At 44.7% G+C, this 20,977-nt stretch overlaps 2 protein-coding genes across 3 annotated transcripts; both read right to left on the reverse strand.

Moving 5' to 3' along the window:
- Positions 1-454: 454 nt before the first annotated feature.
- On the reverse strand, positions 455-13,451 carry arhgap19 (Rho GTPase activating protein 19). The gene is made up of 12 exons (XM_023820215.2): positions 13,336-13,451; positions 9,968-10,224; positions 8,010-8,090; positions 7,135-7,344; positions 6,806-7,032; positions 6,045-6,131; positions 4,947-5,012; positions 4,690-4,848; positions 4,216-4,317; positions 3,826-3,936; positions 3,590-3,667; positions 455-3,128 (listed from the first exon to the last, which is right to left on the reverse strand). The coding sequence occupies exons 1-12, from the start codon at positions 13,377-13,379 to the stop codon at positions 3,075-3,077; spliced, it is 1,476 nt and encodes a 491-aa protein (XP_023675983.1). The 5' UTR covers positions 13,380-13,451; the 3' UTR covers positions 455-3,074.
- Positions 13,452-14,218: 767 nt separating this feature from the next.
- On the reverse strand, positions 14,219-19,565 carry LOC111848381 (neurotensin receptor type 1-like). Of its 2 annotated transcripts, none has more exons than XM_023820311.1 (3): positions 19,339-19,565; positions 16,543-17,601; positions 14,219-15,013 (listed from the first exon to the last, which is right to left on the reverse strand). In XM_023820311.1, the coding sequence occupies exons 2-3, from the start codon at positions 17,405-17,407 to the stop codon at positions 14,619-14,621; spliced, it is 1,260 nt and encodes a 419-aa protein (XP_023676079.1). In that variant the 5' UTR covers positions 17,408-17,601; positions 19,339-19,565; the 3' UTR covers positions 14,219-14,618. The 2 variants fall into 2 exon arrangements, with proteins under 2 accessions (XP_023676079.1, XP_023676077.1); XM_023820309.1 differs by lacking the exon at positions 19,339-19,565 and adding an exon at positions 18,548-19,036 and having other exon boundaries at positions 16,543-17,653.
- Positions 19,566-20,977: the final 1,412 nt, after the last annotated feature.

Raw genomic sequence — 20,977 nt, forward strand, 5'->3', positions numbered from 1 at the left:
ATCCTCTATTAGTAAGGAACATAGTTAGCAGTAGGCCTAATTACGAGAATGGACAGTGGTTTAACTCCCCCTACTCCTAACGGTTATCACTTTCAAAGAATGTGCATCCTGACAATAACTAATTAATGGACCTTAAAGAACGATCTCTAAAGCTGTTCAGCTTCAACCTACATGATGAAAATGCCATGTGATTTTTTTTCTGGGAAAAATCAGAGAAAATATATTTGGTACATTAACCAAAAAAAAAGTGCCCGGTGAATAAGGGATAGGAGTAAAATACGTTGTATAAAGTTTCTTAGTTCTCTACATGCAAAATCAAAGCCAAATAACATATAGAGAATTTCCGTTTTCTTTGATACACCGCCATCTAGTGGCTGGACGCTTCAACTACAACATCAATGTGGTAAACAATGTATGACAGATGGATTTTAAATTACAACACAAACAAATGGAGCAGAGTAAAACAAAAGATAAAGTTTAATCCAAGATGAAAAAATATATTTATAATGCTACACTGTAAATTATATCATAGAAATATAAAAAGCACATGTGGACAGAGTATGAGTTTTTACAGAAGGTAAACAGAAATGGAATTAATTCCAAGTACCTGGTAACGCATGTGAGTGGTTTTGCCCCGTTCATTTCTTAGATGATTACAATAACAGAACCAAACTTTTACCAGTGTCTCATCTCTATGGCAACCTTTCAATTAAGAATAAAGTGTCAGTTTGGACAAAAGGCTGACGAAAGAAAAGATCTCCGAGGTTAGGGTTAATCACCAGGAAACTTCAGAGTAGGATATAAACACATCCATAAACAAAACAGAGGTGAGTAATTAATAAAACAGGAAAAACCATTTAAAAGCCACCATAAATTTTTTATTCACTGTACATCCAGTCAAGAAAAAAAAAAAAAAGACTCACAGGATAGCATCAGCAGTGTATAAAATCCACAGGGGTTTTAAGGTAACAGCTTTTGACGTTTTGTAACAGCAAAGCACAAACACTTCCCTCTTAAAAGGATGGATCTCAGTTAGGAGGACAACACATTTAAATCATTATATCATTTAAAGTGAAAGACGCTCCACTCGCCTCACAGGCCGTCATGTGATATTTACAGCATGGTGCCTCTTTAACACCCCGGAGTAATCAGACTTTTCTTGAATACGACAAACAATTAAATGAGAAAAGTACCATGGAGGAGAAAAAAAACTGCAGATGAATTACTGTCATGAAACAAGGTTTGACGGCTCCTGCTTGAAGATTCCCCCAGAACTAATAGGTAGCTATTGTATTATGTAAAAATGACCCTACAACCAGTATTTATAACTTTCACAATCCATTCTTGGAGCTAAAATCCTGGTTTATGCAGATTTGGAAAGTTGACCATTAATAATTAATTATACTAACTACGTTTTTAAAACATGTATATTTTCAAACCATATGTAACACACAATTCTTCCAGTAATTAACCAAAAACAAAAAGCAGAATAGTTCTAACAGTATTATTTTTTATCAGAGTTAAAACAATATCCACTAAACAAAAGGAAATGGACTTGCAGCATAGGGGAGATTTTGAATTGAAAATGTACATTAAAATACTCCCATTGACTGTACAAGACACAAGCAGATTAGCATTTCACCTGCACGGACCTGTAAAAGGAACCCATCTGACATGCCTCGCCATCGATTCAGAGAAACCAAATATCACTTGCAGAACAAACTTCCATTTCATCAGTCACCAAGCCCATTTAAAAAAAACCTTTCTGCATACTCAGACTGACCTTCTCAACAACTCTCCCACCACCAAAACATCTAGTCTTTCCCCTCCCAAAACATCCACAACCTCACCTAACCCATCATACACATTAAAAAAAAAGATTTTTATTTTCTATAGACATTTTGAGAAACACAACCTTGAGACTCACTGGTACAACAACAACAAAAAAAAAAAGTAAACAAAGACGATGTCCTTGTGCGGGAATTCTCACCATTTCATAGATGCGGTCGTCCCTGGTAACAGTCAGCTTTACAGCCAATGGAACCACTATTTTGACCTTGAGAGCATCAGGCAGCCCATACGTCACAGTATACACAATTACTTGAACAATTAAAAACAGCTTATGGAAATAAAATTGTAAAAAAAAAAAAAAAAACACTCCCAGAGGAGGGTTAGAGGCCAGACTGATGAGGTTAAACATAGAAACATTTTAAGACAGTGGAAGACAGACGCCAAAAGAGTAGACATAATAGCTACTTAAAAAATAACATCCCATAATATCAATTTAAGGAACATCCCAGAGGAATTCAGGCTCATCCCAGGATAAAAGTAAACCTAGTAACGAGAAAGCATGTCCATTAACTTGAAATCCAGTGGAGTCTACATATATGGAGGCTATTAAGCCACTATCATTTAAAAACAGTGGTACAGGAGTGAATAAATATCCACATAATGGTGGAATAAAGTCCCCCAGATAAATATCGTCACATTATGTTTATGCTGGCATATGCTTGGGATTAACAGACAACCACAGATGCATGTATTCAGTAAACAAAAAGAAATTCAGAAAAATTCATTCATAAAAAATAATTCAGTCCCTCAGGAGGGATTGGAATATACCACAGTCGTTGTGCAATAATAACATTAATGCTAACATTGATATGGCTCTTTGTGAAAAAATACCACCCCCCCCAATCCCAGCCTTAGCCCCCATTTATCTGCCTAAGCATTTCTGCTTCAGTCTGCATTTGATGCATGGACGTCGCACGCTGGCCCGGTTTATGTGTCTGACCGCCTGGGCCGGTCACAACGCAGCTGTGCTCCGACAACATAACAGATCAATGTGCAGCTCTCACGTTACTGACAGAGACCGGCCCAGGAATAGACAGGCGGCCCGCGGCGGTCTCGCCGGGTCTGACGGGCCGCACGGCAAGGACACGGGAGCACAAGCCGGCAGGAAGCGGCTGCCTCACGATGGGGTCACTCACAGCACTTACAAATCACATTAAAACATAAAAACATACAATAAAATAAAAATCGTCACTTGGAGATCCAGTGTAAAATGATCCCTGCCTCTACACCGAGGACTCCTGTGTGGGTGTAAACCACACGCTGGGGATGGAAGATTCCTGAAAAACAGAAGAATTCAGGCACACAGCGCCCTCTAGATAACAGCTAAACATAACCGTACTGGGTGCAAAGCCTGTAATGGTGAACCAGCCTCAAAGACTTTACACTGGGGGGGGAATCGACACATAAAAGTGAAATTATTAGGCCCAGCTAAGATGCTTACATAGAGCTATATAAAAACATTCATATAAATGCTGATATAAGCACCATACATATAAAATTACTAAAATCTCAAAGCCATTAACTTTTATTAGTGATCACGTTTCTGCTACACGTGCCGATTCTCTCTGTGCCTTTTCCACCAGCTTCTTGTTGGTGAGACAGTGTCCCCTAATGGAACTGATCGGCATTACTGTAGAAACAAAAGTCCAACGGGCAGCTGACCACCAAAAGACGCCGTTAACCCCCCCCACCCTCGCCACGTCCCCCTGGTGGCCACCTCTGTTTAGTGCGCCAGTACCTGGTCCCAGCAGACGACAGCCGCCTTGGGACAAAGGGCAGGGTTTGTCACTACTGCAGAATCATGGCCCCTCTGTGTCTAGGGAACAAGACAGTAACAACATCAAACGTAAAGTACAGATTAGTAGCAAAACAAACAGACAGGGATCATCTGAATGAACAGCTTTCATTCAGGGTGCACTGCTCCTCATGGAGCTGGAGAACGGCATGCGGAACGGAGTGCGGCGGGTTCCTTACAGCGTTCCGGCTGGGGTTCTCCTTCCCGTGTCCCTCGGTGGGGGCGTCTGCAGGTGGAGGCGTCCCCCGGCCTCGCCTTTCTGCTGCTGCCTGGCTCCCCAGGACTCTTTTCTGCGGCACGGGACGGCGGTTTAAACGGTTACCGCTGCTGATGCTTTGGCTGGTTAATTTTAGCGCAAACTTCTTTCAGTGAGACGAATATAATTACAGGTGAAGAGCCTCCTTCTTCAGGGAAACGGCAGAAGGCCGTCAGCTGAAAAGGCCATTCTACCATATTATAATTATTACCTTTTATTGTCAGTGTCTTTATCCGGATCTTAACGCCCCCATTTACACGGCAGGGTATTAACGGCAATCGCTCAGGGTAGGTAACTCGACCATGGGGCCCACCTTGATCAGTCCCCCGAAGGACCGGGAGCGGGGGTGCTTCTTGCCGGTGGGGGGGGTCTGGCAGTCATATCCTGGCGTCCCTGGTGTCACCCCCTTCGCAAGCTAAAAATTGGTGGGCGGAGCCACAAAACAGACGATCACTACCGGCTTACCAAAGCAAAAAACCCCTCCCCAGTACTCAGCCACCAAGGTGCACCCTGTTAATAATAATCAATCCTTTATTGTCCCTCATGGGGAAATTCTTTTTACGCCTCCCTCAACTTGCCCTTTGTGGAGCATGTTGTCCGCGAAGTTAGCACGTTAGGAAATGCACGACGTTTGGGCTAACGCACTGACCCATCTCGGTCACACTGAAGCTCACACTGAAGCTCAACCAGGCTCATGATCAGCTCTGTGCAAAGTGCACTTCTCCCTCTATCAGGAGCTGGTACAGGCTGCCCCCTGCTGGTCAGTGTGGGTATACTCGGAAGTCACCTGGCGGATGTACTTCTTCTTCTTGGCGGACTCGGGCAAGTTGTTGACGTGGCGGAAGAGCTCCCTGAGCGCCTCCTCGGTGTGTGGGTTGGCCTCGGGGTCCTGGCCGGGCCGCTTGGAGGGCGTCGCGCTCGTAGAGGCAGGCAGGTCCAGGTCATCCTGACACAGAGGACATACATGGAAAGGGATCCACTGGGTTCCGGGCTCCGTCACTGGTCGACACGCGTGTCACTGGACAGCGCTGGAGGAATAACTACCTTGGACTGGGGGATCTTCAATGCCACAAGCTGCCTTCTTGCGTGATCTCTGATGTAGGCAGGTGCCTGTAGAGACGGAGACATTATGGATGAACAGTCCTAATCTGTGAGATCCATGGGGCTTTCACGCATCTCCAAGCAACCCCTGCAGGCAGCTGCAGTGTTTACCACCCCTCAGACTACACGTGTGTGGGGGGCCCCCTGTTGACCATAGAATGTTATGGGAACCCAAAGTGACTTTTTGCATGGGATCCCAGAAACAAACAAAAAAAAATCTTATGACCCAATCAGAGGCCAATACCTGGCATGAAACACAAAAATGGCATCTTCTATTGTTATTTTACAAAAATATACAATACACAGTACCAGTCGAAAGTCTGGACACACCTTTTAATGCTTCTGTCTCCATTTCAGCTGTTATTCACCTTACAGTAAAAGGCCTCGAGGCAACAAACTTAAACTCTAATATTACAACTACTACGTGACGTGTTCCACAAAATTTCCTCAAATTTTAGCCTCTCTGAAAAAGCCGCCTTTGGATTCTATGACAGCGTTGCAGACTCTTGACATTCTTCCAGCCAGCTTCCACACGTAGCCACCTGCAATGCTTCTCCAACAGTCCTGAAGGAATTTCCACAAGTTCTGGGCACCAGTTGGTTCTCTTGCTGTTACTTTTCGATCCAAACTATCCTAAATCTGCTCAATAGGGTTTAAATCAGGGGGGGATTGTGGGGGCCAAGTCATCGGTCACAACACTCATCTCTTTCCTCGTTCCCAAGATAATACAGTACTTACATAACCTCGAGATGTGCTTAGGGTCTTTATATTGTTAAAAGCAAACGATTTTCAGTAGAGGTGTAATTCTGAGATATGAAACACTTCTCTTGGCTGTTGCAGTATTGGATATAACTTCATTGCCTCAAGGTCTTTTACTGCAAGGTGAATGAAACAACTAAAATAGAGGAATACATTAAAAGCAGGTGAGTGGAGACTCTTGACAGGTACTGCATGTACAAAAAGAACCTCCAGTGAATACAGCAGTGAATACAGCAATGCCTTCTCCTCTAACGGCCATATCACAAAGACGGCGAGACTGACTCGGAAGAGTTTCTGCGAGTGCTTGATGAGGAACGCCATGCCCTCGTTCAGCTTTTTGATGTTTCCTTGCAGGTCGGTGGCAGTCATCTAGAACAAAGAACGAGTTAATTAAAGCAATCCCAGGGAAAGAAAACATCCCACAGATGCCGTATAGCGGGGGTTTGCGATTGGGACTCCTGTGTGCTTTGGGAAACATTTTAATTAGCGATTAATCAGCACCTGAAAAGCCAGATGCGGTTTTATTAGTGACATAATTACTTGGGAGCCACATAATAGGCGTCCCTGACAGGCAAAATTACTCGAATGCACACACCATGGCTGTAATAAAAGGCTTTGTGAACCGAGTTAGCTCAGGGGTGATTCGAGAATTTTTTTAGGGTGGGGGGGAATATGAAGGGGCAACCTTATCTGCCAATGAGATGTTATGAGCTGGTGAGTGAGAGGTGAGGAGGCACTATGAAGGCCAATCAGCTTTCAGCTGGGGGCAGTGGCCCTGTGGCCCCCGACCCTGAGTGAGTCAGATCACACGGGAGGGGCAGCGAGACAGGCGAAGAGGAATGAGGTGGGAAAAAGTAGGAAGGTTATTCCCGGAAAAACCGGGAAGGGGGGGGGAGCAAAAGAGAAAAGAAAAGCAGGACAGGAGGACAAGCGGTGAGAAGAATAGAGGATGGAGGAGGGAAGATAAAGAGGAGAGAAAAAAGAGAAAAGAAAAGCAGGACAGGAGGAGGAGGGGAAGGAGGGAGCCCTGGTGGGTCACCTACATTCTTGGGCCACATGACGTGGGGCGCGAACATCAGCGCCAGGTTGAAGGCGGACATCTTGTTGGCGTCCTGCTGCCGGGCCGTCTGGTAGAGCAGGTCGAGCAGCAGCTTCAGCAGGCTGCGGTTGGCGGGGGGCAGCAGCAGGAGCAGCAGCTGCAGGGCCTCGATGCGCCGCTCCTTGTCGGGGAGCGTCGTCTTGTTGCCGCGCTCATCAAACAGCATCAGGTCTGTGGGGGGCGATTAGAAGGCTGTGGGTCCCGGCGCCGCGCTCTGCTGCCCCCCGAACAGCAGCCATGCACATCTGTCCTCATGCCCGCTCGGCCACTCACCCGCTATCTTCAGGTGGGCGTGATAGTGCCGGTGCGTGAGCAGAGGCTCAGGCAGCTCCCCCAGGAAGCTCTTCAGCAGGCTGGCCACGTCGTTGGGGTGGTAGTCACCCGTCTCCAGGTCGATGTCCACCCCACTGTCCAGCATCTCCCGCAGGGCCTGCTGCCGGATGCTATTGCCCGGGACTCTGAACAGTCCCTCTACATGCAAATCTGAGCAAGTCGCGGACACAGAGACAGTAATGGGCATTTTAATGCCGCGCTGACAGACTGCAGCAAGCACAGCCTGTTTTAAAGAATTAGGGCACAAGGTACCATACATTCAGTATTTCAAAAAAGTACAAAAACTATGGTACTTCTAGTGTTGGGGGTTTTTACATATACTTCTCACTTTGTTTATCGTTATTTTCTGAGATGCCTTTTCAGGATGGCAGATGTATTTTATGTGTGTGAGGCAGATTATCTGCATAACCAAACTGACAATTAAAACATTTGCAAGTCCCGCCCCAAAGTTCCGAAGTCCCCACAATACCCCAGCTCGTTTGGTACTTGTACCTGCCCGGAAATCAGAGGAAAAGGCAAAGTACCAAATTTTTTTGTGCCAAAACTACAGTACCCGGTGCAGTGCAACTATGGGACTTAATGTTATACAAAACATTTTCATGCCTTAAACCAGTGTCTGTGTGTCTGTGAGCAGAAATCTGCATCATACTAAACAAGCACATCATGGGCAAAAAGTATAAGAATTTGCGCTATTTTAATTGGGAGCAGTCAAGCCCACCTGACCAGCGACACACAGAAAGACCGTGGACTAAAGACCGCACACAGAGTCTGTCTGGCAGCATGTTCTACAGGAAGAGCATGACAGGAGCTCTCACTTCTGCTCAGGTACTCGATGAGCTGGCAGATCTGAGCGATTCCTTCCTCAGTCAATGGTGCGCCGAAGACAACTCCCTTCTCTGAAAAAGGGTAAACACACGACAGTAATAAACAGTACTTAAACCGCTGATATTCAGTATAAATGCAAAAGCCGGGCAGTCATACATAACATTTATTCGCTGCAGCATGCTACATAGTTCAGTATTAAAGACATGTTTACTGCCAAAAACCCATCTCACTGAAATTACAAAGCATAACAAAGATCCTGAAATTTAATGAGACACTCAGCCTCATATAACTCAAGACAGCAGAGCCAGAAAGTTGCTGCACCAACTATTTCATTATTGACCATTTATATGGTCCAAATGATGCCAACTCAACTTTATTTCATAGTCTTGTCTAATCTCTTTACTAATTGATTATTCAACTTCAACTGCTATTACTGGGGGAGATTTCAACACCGGTATCGATCAAACACTGGATCGATCAAAAAGGTACTCCAATGAGACAAACAATATATTACAGACCTCAGCCTTGCAGATATTCAGCATCTGCCAAACCTCTTAGCGAGCAAGTACACATGCTCCTCCAACACCCACCAATCATTCTCCCATATCCATTATTTTCTGACAGCCAGCTCTGTTTCACCCGTTGTACCCAAAGCCACAATTCAGCCAATTCTCATCTCGGACCACGTTCCAGTCGGCTTTTGCTTTATCAACAACCACTTAAGGCCAGGCGCAAGCGGACAGTGCTTCAATACACTTAAAGATACTGATGTCAACACATACTTCAGAAAAGAGTGGGCATCCTTCTTGGAAATTAATGATTCTTCTAGAAATGTAAGGAATATTATGAAGTAGTGCCAAGAGGGAGGGAGCACCCTTATAGCCAGTATATTACAGAAATTGGCTCAAGAATAAGAAAAATTAATAGGCTGGGCAGCTAGAGACACGATAGAAGATACAAAAGAGGAAAAAAGAGTAACAGTAAACCTTCAGATTAACAAAAAAGCAAAAGGACACCTGTCGATCTGACACAAGACAGCTCACAGAACGTAACATACCCAGCACAAGCTGCCCAGAATCGGCCTCTGCGCTTAGGACATTCGGCGCCCTCAACATCACCGACAGGCCCCATCACTCCTGGGCATAGCCACCGCCACACCATGTCTGGCAGGGAATCACCGCCAAAACGTCTGCATTTCCCTGGACTCACTGGGAGCTACATCTGAGACGGAATCAAGTAAAAACCTGCCCTCCATTTCTGGAACATAAAGACCAACTTTCTTTGATACAATAGCATGGTTTATTAGCAGACCATACTTCATTTGATCAACAACTGCTGTCAAATAAAAAAAGTTGTTTTTTGGTTGGTTAACATAAATTGAATTCACTAAAAGAGCTGGCAGCAACTGGCAGACTCCAGTCCTCATCTTGACCAAAATGAAATGGAGTCCATAACACCATACAATCGAACACCTCCGGGTCAGGAAATTTTTTCAGACACAAAGAACCTTGGCTTTGTGTTTTTGATAAAATCTGACCCTCCGACAAAAATAGCTGGTGACCCCAGGACTAAACCCTAAAAGAGGGGGGTTAGTTTCTTGCAGTATCCATACAACTACCTCTATCAATAGAGGATTAAGACAGATTAAAACCTCTTTCATCACTGCACAAACTTTCAGACGATGAAAAACCAGTCACTTTTATGGATATATTCTTTGGTATTCATTTTCATTCAGTAAATGTATTCTCTGTTGACCTACAAGAACATTATAAATCATTTCACTAGGGTAGATGTTTCTTTAGTCCTTAACGACACCCGGTGACCTTCCCAGTGAGACAAAATGAGGAACCAGATTTGTATTATAAGCTCATTGCGTCACCCATGAGTGCCGGGGCAGGGGGGCCCTTCGGAGAGTCCTGAGAGTTCCCACGGCGAACCGCTGACTGACCTTTGCGCTTCAGGAAGTTGAAGGAGCGGAAGAAGCCACCAGCACCAGGCAGCTTGTGGTCCACGTCTCCCAGGAGCTGCGCAAACTCTGTACCGGGCAGGTCGATGAGCCTTGTGATGTTGCTCAGCACCAGCTCGGTGAAGCTCTCCGGGAGAATGTGGCGGAGCTTCTCCACAAAGAAATCCGGGTTGAAGATGATAGGAGAGTGGCCTGACGGGCACATCTCCTGGCTGACGACCACGTTGCACAGTGTCCCTCTGGGAAATGGGACGAGGTCAGCTCTGAGGTCACCGTTCACCTGTTCAACTCATACATGCATCTGAAGTAATAAACAGTTGTCGAAATGGGCTGCACTAGGGTGGAGCAGGGGTGTCACAATACGAGGTGGGGGGTGGTGGTCCTCGAAATTGCCCTGGGTGGATCCCTGCCACCCCTCCACTACTGGGCATGCTGGTCCTTCACCTCAATAACCCACTAATAATACTGGACCTAATAGGAGGAACACATTCACTAGAATTAATTATTCTCCTAACATTTACAAGGTCAGACTGGGAACCTGCAGACCCTCCAAAACTGGTATGAAAGCACAAAGCCACACAACAGCAGCAAGTCGAAATGAAAAACAATTAATTTTAAGTGCATGCAGAAAATTGACCTTCCCTAAAATATAATGACATTATTAAGAGAGCCTACAACATATTACAGGGCTCTTAGAAAAGCTGTTGACATAGATATGGAACTGTGGCATTTCTCTGCAAATATTCAAAGCACACAGAGACAAATTGACTGTCACTTTCATGGAATACAAATTACAAACTAACCTAGAAAGATGTAAATCAAGTATTTTCTACAGGTGCTGTTATTCAAAAAGGCTCCAATATTTATGGAGAATGTTTCTGTATAGTTAGCATGCTTTAAGAGTACAGCATAGGACAGATTTCATAACGATCTGGAGAGCCAGGATTCAGCCACCAAACTCAAAAAGCTGCATCAGTTACCAGATGACACAAAGTTCAGATGAACCTCTGCTCTGGTAAAACCTTAAGAAAAAAGTTAAAAATTCCTCCATAAAACATTCAGCCTTTAAACATGTAAAAGATGAAAAGCAGTATGCCAGCGCAGAACATCAGGTGTGGATTAATGCTTACAACTAAAGGTCCCACATTGTACCTATCCACCTGTGAACCAGGAGCTGCATGATTTTTGTTATTCTGTTGTCTGGACAATAATTGATTCAGCAGAGAAACCAGCCAATGACTAACTGAAACAAGCAGTGCTGAAGCCATCAGGTACTGGAACTGCCTACAAATGCATCAAAAGTGGCGATGGGAGAAATCCCACAGAGGATGGGATCACTGCCGGCTGTCAATCACTGCCCGGTCTAATCCAAAGAATGACAATAAAGTAACCAATGACAAGCAGATTAAAACAGTAACTGACAGCACAATAATACCAGCCACCATAGGTTTCACTGCTTCATGCATATTACCTATAGTATTAGAGTAGACTCTTGGCAGAGGGTGACTGTTAAAAAACACAGAGGGCAACGAATGAGGAAAAAAGTTAAGAATCTCTGTTCTTCAAGTAGTGACCCAAACACTTGGCTTACAACAAGGGGGAGGGGGGTTGAGACTGAGAGGGCTTTAATAACAACGAGAGAGGATGCTGTGCATATCAGGCCGTCTAGGTCAGGACAAAAACAGCAACGTCATCTTCACAATAATGCCTATTATCATCCCTGAGCTGTGTTTAATGTGGCTGAACTTCCTTTGCTCATTCCACCAACTGGCAAGTGCTTCAGATAATAAAAGAATGACTTCCATGAGAAGGTCACTGTCCTCATCAAGCTTATAATTAACAAAAACAAAACAGAGGGTGAAATTAATATGTGACAGGAAACAATTATGAGAAGCACGGCACTGTCGTGCCTTCTACCTCCGGGGATCTCATAGAGTTACGTATTTACTGTATGTGGAGTGACCTTGGTCTACATGTGCTCCAGTAGACAGCCTAAAGGTAGCCTGGGTTATACCCATGACCCAAAAGCATTCTGTTCAGGCTGAAACTGTAATTCCATGCTCTTATTTGTTTTGCACACGGTACGTCCCTTAAGACATTTAAGATAACATGACAAGAAGCAGATTAGTGGTTAATGACAATGTATGAACAGATAAAAGGGTGGTACAACTACAATCTTGTAAAGTGGCAAAGAATATAAATTTCTGCTTAAACAGCATTTAAAACTCGTCAGACCACCCCGAAGTTCACTATGGACATGTGAAATCTGACACACACCCATATCCTAATAACGACTTTAACATTTATCAGCAGAACTGTATTCTAAAACACAGAATCTGACGATAAACATGCAATTTTGACAACTTTCTCTTGACACTAGATCTGTCACAAGACTCTTCAACGTCTAGGTTCAAGAGAGCAACCAGTATGCCCGTAATCCTTCCTCAGCAACAACTAATCAAGTCATAAACCAGTTCTTTACGTGACAAGCTGAGCTTTGGAATATAGCTGCTGTAGTAAAATTCATTTTGTTTACATGCGTATAAAAAGAATGGTACAAGGTTTGTAGTACATGCCCTTAGGTTAGGATTTCTACTAACGCTGCTTGATTCAAAATGAGCTAATGGCAACACGGATTCCGAATTATGCAACACTTCATGCATTTGAGGGGAACCTCTTGCTCATCCATAAATGCAATAAACTGACTAAAAAACGAATACGTGCGATTCTTGCGTTATTTGAAAATGAGTCCTGTACGCTTCAGTGTCCATGTGTATGTCGACATCTATTCCTGCCTGCAGTGCAGTCGTGGATATTACACAGGATCATGGATGACAGACAGTCTTACATCGAAACAAATTATCTCAACTTGGAAGAATGAAAATACAGTAGAGGGAAACTATTTACACTAAACAACAAAGGCAACTACAAAACGGACATCTAATGGTATTTCACTGCACGCAATAAAAGCCCAAAACAGGCTATTACACCATGTCAACAGCAGACCACGTGACCAGCTTGGTCAGTCGGTAAAGTGTTTTTCTTCCGCTTACTCTATCGGAGCCACGTCAGTGCTTTTTTTGACGACTGGATGAGAAATTGCTTCTCCGTCGTTATTCGGGTGCAAAATTTAAAATAAAACTAATGAATCAACCAGTGACAGCCTTTGAAACAAAGGAACACGTCTGCACGTAACAGCAGGAGGAGCGCTGCCACAACGGCAGACGTGTTTTTAAATAGTCTGTCAAGGGAAAAATACACTTCAACGACGCCGCGCCGTTTTTGACGCGTCTAATGACTGGCAGCGCAATTGTGCTCAAAAGGGCGAGCACACGTTTATTTGCCATTACCTTTTATTTCGTTTCTTTCCGTCGGCGTCCTTCCCTGCTGCCATCTTCTTGTTTGAATCCTCCGCTGCCGCGTGCGTCACCCGTCTACTTTGTCTCTGATTGGCCAGAGATCATAACTGGGTGTGTGCATTGGACGGAGGTCACGCGGGTGCTAAGTAACCACCATCGGATTGGTCTGTTTGAATCCGCCGCGCGACAATCTACCAAAAAATACACGCGTTATATGCGGTGGGGCGTATAGATAGAAATATTTTATATATGTCGCGCATTTTTATCGAGCCTGTTCCTAGTCGGAAGGGTGATTTGAACCGTGATAATCTATTGTTATTTTTTAATCCTGAATATGAAACTTGGAAAGTTACGTTAAAAGGAACGTTGGAAAATTTAGCAAATTATACTGCTCTGTGCTGTGACCTTTAAACCATTGATATATTTCCGTTTTCCTATGGATACCTTATTTTTTTAGGGCTACTTAAAAATGTGGCCTGTAACCTTTCATCTATCCATCTTCCCTAACCGCGATTTCAATGCAGGGTAAAGCCAGGAAATACAGCGTTGCCTATCACTCATGCCAACACGCTATGGACAACATAAATATGCCAGTTTTTGGCAGCATATAAAATCCTACTCCACACATAACGCAGTGTAATGTACGGTTTACGCATATTGAAAATGCATATTGACTCCTGCCATACCGCAATAAGATTTAGTTGGGATTATATCCCATAATGGTGGTTTATTCCTTTAAATGATTTTCTTCACGAAGACAGTCAAACATTTGGTATATTCATACATTTGGTATATTTTTCCAGAAATTATTGTAGTAAATAGACATGTCGTTTTCAATAAGGAAATGGCATATAAAGGACATCAAGGAACAGTCGAAGTTTCTAACATTACATTAGTATTTTCCTTTTGATGATAAAAGCACTGGAACAAAGTACATATTCAGGACAAACCATGATTCTGTGGAAACGACAGAAAAATAAACCACTCTAATGTTTAATAACTGATTAACCTACAATAGATTTTTAAACTATCCATTAGTTGTGAATGAGTTATGAATGTGCTATTACTGGATAAATTTGTTGAACAAGCAAATTGTTGAGCGGATAAAGTTTCTTGGATAATTAGGGTTCTGGGATGTACTTCATTGTGAATCAAGCACAACATCATCCAAACTCCAAGGGCTACAAGTGAAGTCAAGCATAATTATCAAAATTAGCAGGACAGAAACTCCTCAAGCAAGTGTTTCTTCAAGAAAGGGAACCAGACCCCCCGCCTTAATGTAAGTTATGCAGTGATAGCAGCTGTGGATCCACGTGTTGGTGCTTGAGCCCAGCACATTCTCCAGACTCCCACCTGGAGAAGCTCATGGTCCTGGTGGATGTGAGCCTGTTCTTGCTCCTGGCCGCAGGTACCTTTTGCCGCTGACACAGGCAACGGGATTGTAGTGGCCCCAAGGTCTTCCAGCAGGCCTTGCGGAAGGTGTCGGAGGACATACAGAATAGGATGGGGTCCAGGGCACTGTTGACATACCAAAGAGGCAACGAGAGGTAGGACTTGAGGGCAGTGTAGACCCGCAGCACGGTGTCAGACCACACCTCGACGTAGACCTGCATGAGTGACGAGGCCATGTCGGGGAAGTTGCACACAAAGAAGGCTACAACTACCACTCCTGCAGAAATAAAAAAAAAAAACACACACACATACAGTAATAAGACAAGATTAGCACACAATCAGACTTTGATAAGTCAGTTTCCGCTAAACTTTGACTCTTGTTTAGTGACTCAGACAAATTGTAACTACTTTCTGGCACAGCGTTTATAAGAGTTTTCAGGAAGAAAATCAATTGGAACTGGCTGGTTGGGAGATCTTCATTCATGACTCACAGCAGGTTCCTGTAGCAGAATGCTGCCACAGCAGAAACAGAGCAGGTGAACCTGGAGAGATGCTTCCATAGATATGCTGGCTCTTGACACAATCTGGAATGACACATCAGTTCTGATGTATGCATTTCCAAAGTATACGCAGGACACTTTAAAAAGTTTGACTAATTTGACAAGTGAAAATGTACTAATAATATACTATTCCACAGACACCGGTGCTTTCGCAGAATAGTAGACCAGACATGAGTTACTCTCTCTGCCTAAGGTCTGCATATATTTATACAAAACTGATATCAGAGTTGACAGGTGAGAACGAGGAACTGGGATCTGGGTTTAAATACTATGGACTGGTGACAGGAGTTCTAGAGAGCACACTGCTATCTATCGCATCATTTCACATTCACTGCCGCACAGAAGGGTGAACAGCTCTCTCCTTCAGATGTGTTGCATCACTTGATAAAACGTGCGGCCCACAGAGTAAGCAGTCTCCAGCCAGCTGGCCTGGGTGATTCGTCTTGCTGGGAGATCTACAGAGAGGTCTTCCAGAATACCATTCAGGACATTCACAGTCTTATGGTAAATGCACTGAGAGCATTCATTCACTATGAGACTTTTTAAGAAGAGAAGCTTCCAGTCTTAGACCCTTGGAACTAAATCTCCAAAAAACATGAGACAAAATTTATGTTTTAGAACTTTGTTTACCTGCGTTTCTTAAATGGTTGTTAAATGGAAGTGTTAACACGTGCTTAGGTGTGCAGACTTTTACTTGAATAATAAATATATTTATTCTTCATCCATCCATCCATTTTCTGTAACTGCTTGTTCTATTCAGGGTTGCATGGGGTACAGAGCCTTTGGGCATAAGGCAGGGAATAACTTAGGATGGGGTGCCAACCCATTGCAGGGCACACTCACACACCATTTACTCACACACCATTTACTCACACACCATTCACTCACACACCATTCACTCACACACCATTCACTCACACACCATTCACTCACACACCATTTACTCACATGCTATTCACATCTACGGGCAATTTGGTAACTCCAATTAGCCTCGACATGTTTTTGGACTGTGGGGAGAAACCGGAGGAAATCCCACGACGACATGGGGAGAACATGGAAACTCCACACACAGGGGGCCATGGCAGACACTCAAACCCGGGTCCCAGAGCTATGAGGCAACAGTGCTAATCACTGTGCCACCAGGGCGCTCCTATATGTATTCTGCGAAATCAATTTTTTTCTATCCACAGGCCAAATGGCAATCCTGAAGTGAAAAAGATTTTAGTTTGGTTTGCTTGTAACTCACCCATAAGCTGTAGAGCCCGTCTTTCGTAGAAAAGGAGTTTACCCCTCCCCTGGCGTGGTGAAGGTTGCCCCCTGGCTGCCACCACTGTCCTGGTGAGGCCCATGGCTTTTCTCTGCCGACCGTGGCGCAAGAGGTGGGAGATCATGAGGAAGAAGAGGGTGACGATGGCCACCAATGGCACCAGGAAACAGAGGATGGCCCTCATTAGGAGTGCCGCCCGGTATATGGGGGACGGCTCCTCCTCTGTCATTTCACACATGGAGGACAGCATGAAGGCCTCTGAAGGTGATGTTGCGGTGTAATCCAAGATGCAAGCTGGGGCTAGCCCATACACCAGGGCGAACGGCACAGCGGAAGCCAGGGAGAGCACCCAGACGCCGGCCAGCAGGCAGGGTAGACGAGCCTTCTCCAGGCTGGAGACGGACCACATGGTGTGGCAGATGGCCACGTAGCGTTCCACGGTGAACGCCAGGATGGTCCAGCTGGTGGTGGCACAGTACATCTGGCGGATCATGAAGTAGACTTTGCACAGCGGCTCGCCCAGCCGCCAGGGGTAGCTCTCCCAGTAGTATCGGTACAGCGTGACGGGCACAGTGAGCAGCTGGAGGATGTCAGAGACAACCAGGCTCAGCAGGTAGGGCCGGATGGTACTGGCCTTCATGCGGGCGTTGGTCAGGAGGGTCAGAAAGCTCACACTATTGGAGGTTAGCCCGAAGACGAAGAGCAGGCCATAGAAGGCAGTCAGGGGGATGGTGACGTGGTAGGGCTCGCTCTTGGTGACGCCGATGAACAGGTGGGGCTCGGAGATCGAGCTGATGTTGCACGAGAATGAGGAGGTGTGGAGAGGGTCCACTGACTGGTTCATCGTCAAGTGTGGAAAGACGCGGCCTATAAAGTGGCCCTTCGTCCAGCTGAGATGCAAAATGACTGTGGAGGAAATGGTCTCTGCTCCCGCATTGAGTAAAACTCAGCACGCCGTCCTGCTTCCACGTTTTTCAGCATAAGTGGTGGAATGTGGTTGCTGGAACAGCGCACCTTTGCGGGTCCTGCTTCGCCTGACTGGAGATGATACGTGCACTTTAAAGATTAATTAGTCTACACGGTCCAGGACCTCAAAAGGCAAGCGAGATAAGGCATTTAATTATTTATCCAACATAAAGATATTAATATTTATACATAATATAATATTTATTTATGTGAAACGTGTCTTATCTCAGTTCTAAATCCTATTAGACATGCCGAGATTTTGGAATTAAGATCTGTGCTGATGAGATTACGAAAGTAAACAAATAACGACTCATAAAATAATATTACGGTGTTCACCCATGTAAGCAGTCACTTAAAATGTATTTTCCATTTTATTGTCAATATGGCAAATTACGATAATGTGCAGTGACAACGCAAATGATTCTGAAGGCAGTATTAGGCGCGTCTCGGCTTGAAGTTCCAACAGCAATATAAATAATGCAGTAAGTAGCGGTAGTTTTTGACAGTCAGCAATAACACGGGCATTTGTTACTTAAACCTTCGTCCCGGCACAGCAAACATAGATCTGTGCTTAGAACACAGCAGCTGTCGGTAGGTAACATAAGGAGGCAGCGCGCTGACGGAGCGCCGCAGGTTACTGACACGCGTAATCATCTTAGCAGAAATTAAACAGAGCACCGCCTTTTTAAACTATAAAACTCACCCACAAGCATCAGCCTGTTGAGCAACAGTGTAGTGGAGGATGAAATAACTGAATGATCTTACCCAGGTAAATTCCTCAGGTGTCAAAAGTGTTAGCAAAATCCTAGGTAATACACTTCTATATTACAATCTCTGGACTATATTTCCATCAATTTCAATGAGGAATTTGAAATAGTATTTCAGTCAGACTATTTTTCTCTATGCCCTCTCATCTCTATCAAAATGTTGAAAATTATATAATAATTGTAAACTGAAAGAATCATACTATATTTATATAGCTTCAGGAGCTTCAGCTAATGCTGAAATGACCACTTACCACACGTGTCCAAGGTGGAAGTTTGCCGTTATGTGACTGACAACAAAAGAAACTAGCCTCTGAAAAAAAATATTCTTCTTCATTTTCTTCTTTCATTTGCTCTTTTATTTTTACAAATTAAAAAAAAAAAAAACATGGAGAATTTAATGCGTGGATGAATAGGACACTACTATCTCCATACATGTGTACATACATCTACATTCGTGCAACGTAGAAAGCAGAACCAAGTCTTCTCACTGAACACCAGCTGTGCAATTAGTCAGCAATTACCGCGCCGTGAAAAGCCGGCGAGTCCCGTCTGTGTGAGACGAGTGGCCGCGCTTCACTAACACCGTCAGCCTGGCTGTGGTGAGAAACCCCTGATCACGTCGCCGGTCCAGATTCTAGGCAGCCTCCCAGCCCGACAATAACAAAGACAGGCGTGCATACACACACGCACATTACAGCACCATGATGGGATCAGACACGCCGCACAGAAGACAGTATAAATGAGCAGAAGTGCGATCAGGTATTTAATCTTCCTTTCCCGTTGGCACTTTTTTGTTAGAGCATTATATAAATATTAATATATAACTTGCTATCTCAAGCAGTCATCACCCATACCTGTTAACACAAAATAAGGTTCGACTGCTTCCAGTAATTCTGCGTTTTAATAGAATCTTTCTAGCAGAATCTGAAAAGGCTGCAGCAAAGACAGTTACCTGTGAAGAGCTGTTGTTTTATGGAAAGACTTCATGAAGATTAAAGCGTATCGTAGTACATGCAGGTTTTTGTGATTTGATGAATCATACCTGATTGCTCCTTTCTTGAGGTAACATGACGGCCCACATTGATGCCTCACATTCGGGGGGGGGGGTCCAGTCTTCGTTTCGGTCCCTGTGTTGGCAGTTTGTGCGTTATCTCTGTGTCATGAGTTTCAAGTGGTGTTTCAAAATTACCCAAAATGCATCATTGCTTGGACATCCCGTCCTGGGTGTGTCCTGCCTTGTGCCCTGATCTTTCTGCCATAGACTCCCACCCTGTGATTCGATGGATTGTTTCTTTGGGGTGCCCCGCAGTGGAAGGTCATTCTATCCTGGCTGCCCTGATTGGCTCACCCCGGCCAGGCCTCCCCTGAATGGAAGCATTCAGTCCTGGATACCCTAACTGGTATGCACTTCTTGTTACGGTGTTTCTCCAGGACAACGAGATGCTGCAATCGATCGGCATCCAATTTAAATCGACCAATTTTTAATCTTAATCACTCTATCTGCAGCCTTTATTTTGACCAAGCTGAAATATTGATTTTGCGGCTGGTTTAACACTTTAAGGAACTGTGCACTTAAATGTGTTTTTTGAGTCGTAAGCTAAATGATATGACTGTACTAGCATTGCATGATGTGCGATGTACATGGGGATGTGCAATATGTAATAGTCACATTACCAAAGGGTGCAATGTAAGGATAATTTAATCATTTAAAATAAAGATTCCACCACTGAAAATAAGGAGGAATGTGATTATGCATATAGAACACTAGCGCTGTTTATAACTAAAAAAATAATTGATCCATATGATAAAATGATTCTGTTTTGATTGCAGACTACTTTGTGGTCATTAAAGGCTGGAGAGGCAGACGTTCCACGCACCGACCCAGATGGGCCGCCTCAGATTAGGACACAAGTGCAGCGGGCGACGCCTCAGCACCAGACCAGTCCCCATCCCCCACAGGACTGACCTCACCGGCTCTCCGGAGCCTCTTGGGCCTTGCTGTATGGCTGTGAGACATGGATGCTATCCAGTGAGCTGAGACGAAGACTGGACTCCTTCTGTACTGTGTCTCTTCGGAGAATCCTTGGGTACCGCTGGTTTGACTTTATGTTGAATGAGCGGTTGCTCAGGGAATCCCAAATGAGGCACATTACCTGCATTATGAGGGAGCGTCAGTTACAGCACTACGGCCATGTGGCGCGTTTCCCTGAAAGTGATCCGGCTCGCAGGATCCTCACTGCTGAGGATCCAAGCGGCTGGACCAGGCAGAGGGGACGCCCAGGAACACCTGGTTGCGGCAGATGGATGGCCACTTTCGGAGGGTAGAACTGGACCGTATCTGGGCCTGGGGGGTCGCCAACCGGGATCCTGAGCTGTTTGGTTGTGTGGTGGGTGCGCAGTGCCAGTGGGTGCGCAGTGCCAGTGCATGCTCCCTAACCTGACCTACAGACTACTTCACTGCTGTAGGTTCATGTTTTGTCCACGTGCTCTGCACACGCAGTGAACTGGCCTCAGAAGCAGACATGACTGCTAATGAAAGATATAGAACAAGGTCTTAATTTGTCTGATCAGTTTCGTCTGCATCCCGACATAAACAGAAAAAGGTGCTGTTATGATTGGCGACTTGGTTCATGTTTCGTCCGCAGGTTACTGCCGCGTGATGACGTGTATGTGGCGCTGTG

Source organism: Paramormyrops kingsleyae, chromosome 20 (genome assembly GCF_048594095.1).
Source record: "Paramormyrops kingsleyae isolate MSU_618 chromosome 20, PKINGS_0.4, whole genome shotgun sequence".
NCBI classification, from domain to species: domain Eukaryota; kingdom Metazoa; phylum Chordata; class Actinopteri; order Osteoglossiformes; family Mormyridae; genus Paramormyrops; species Paramormyrops kingsleyae.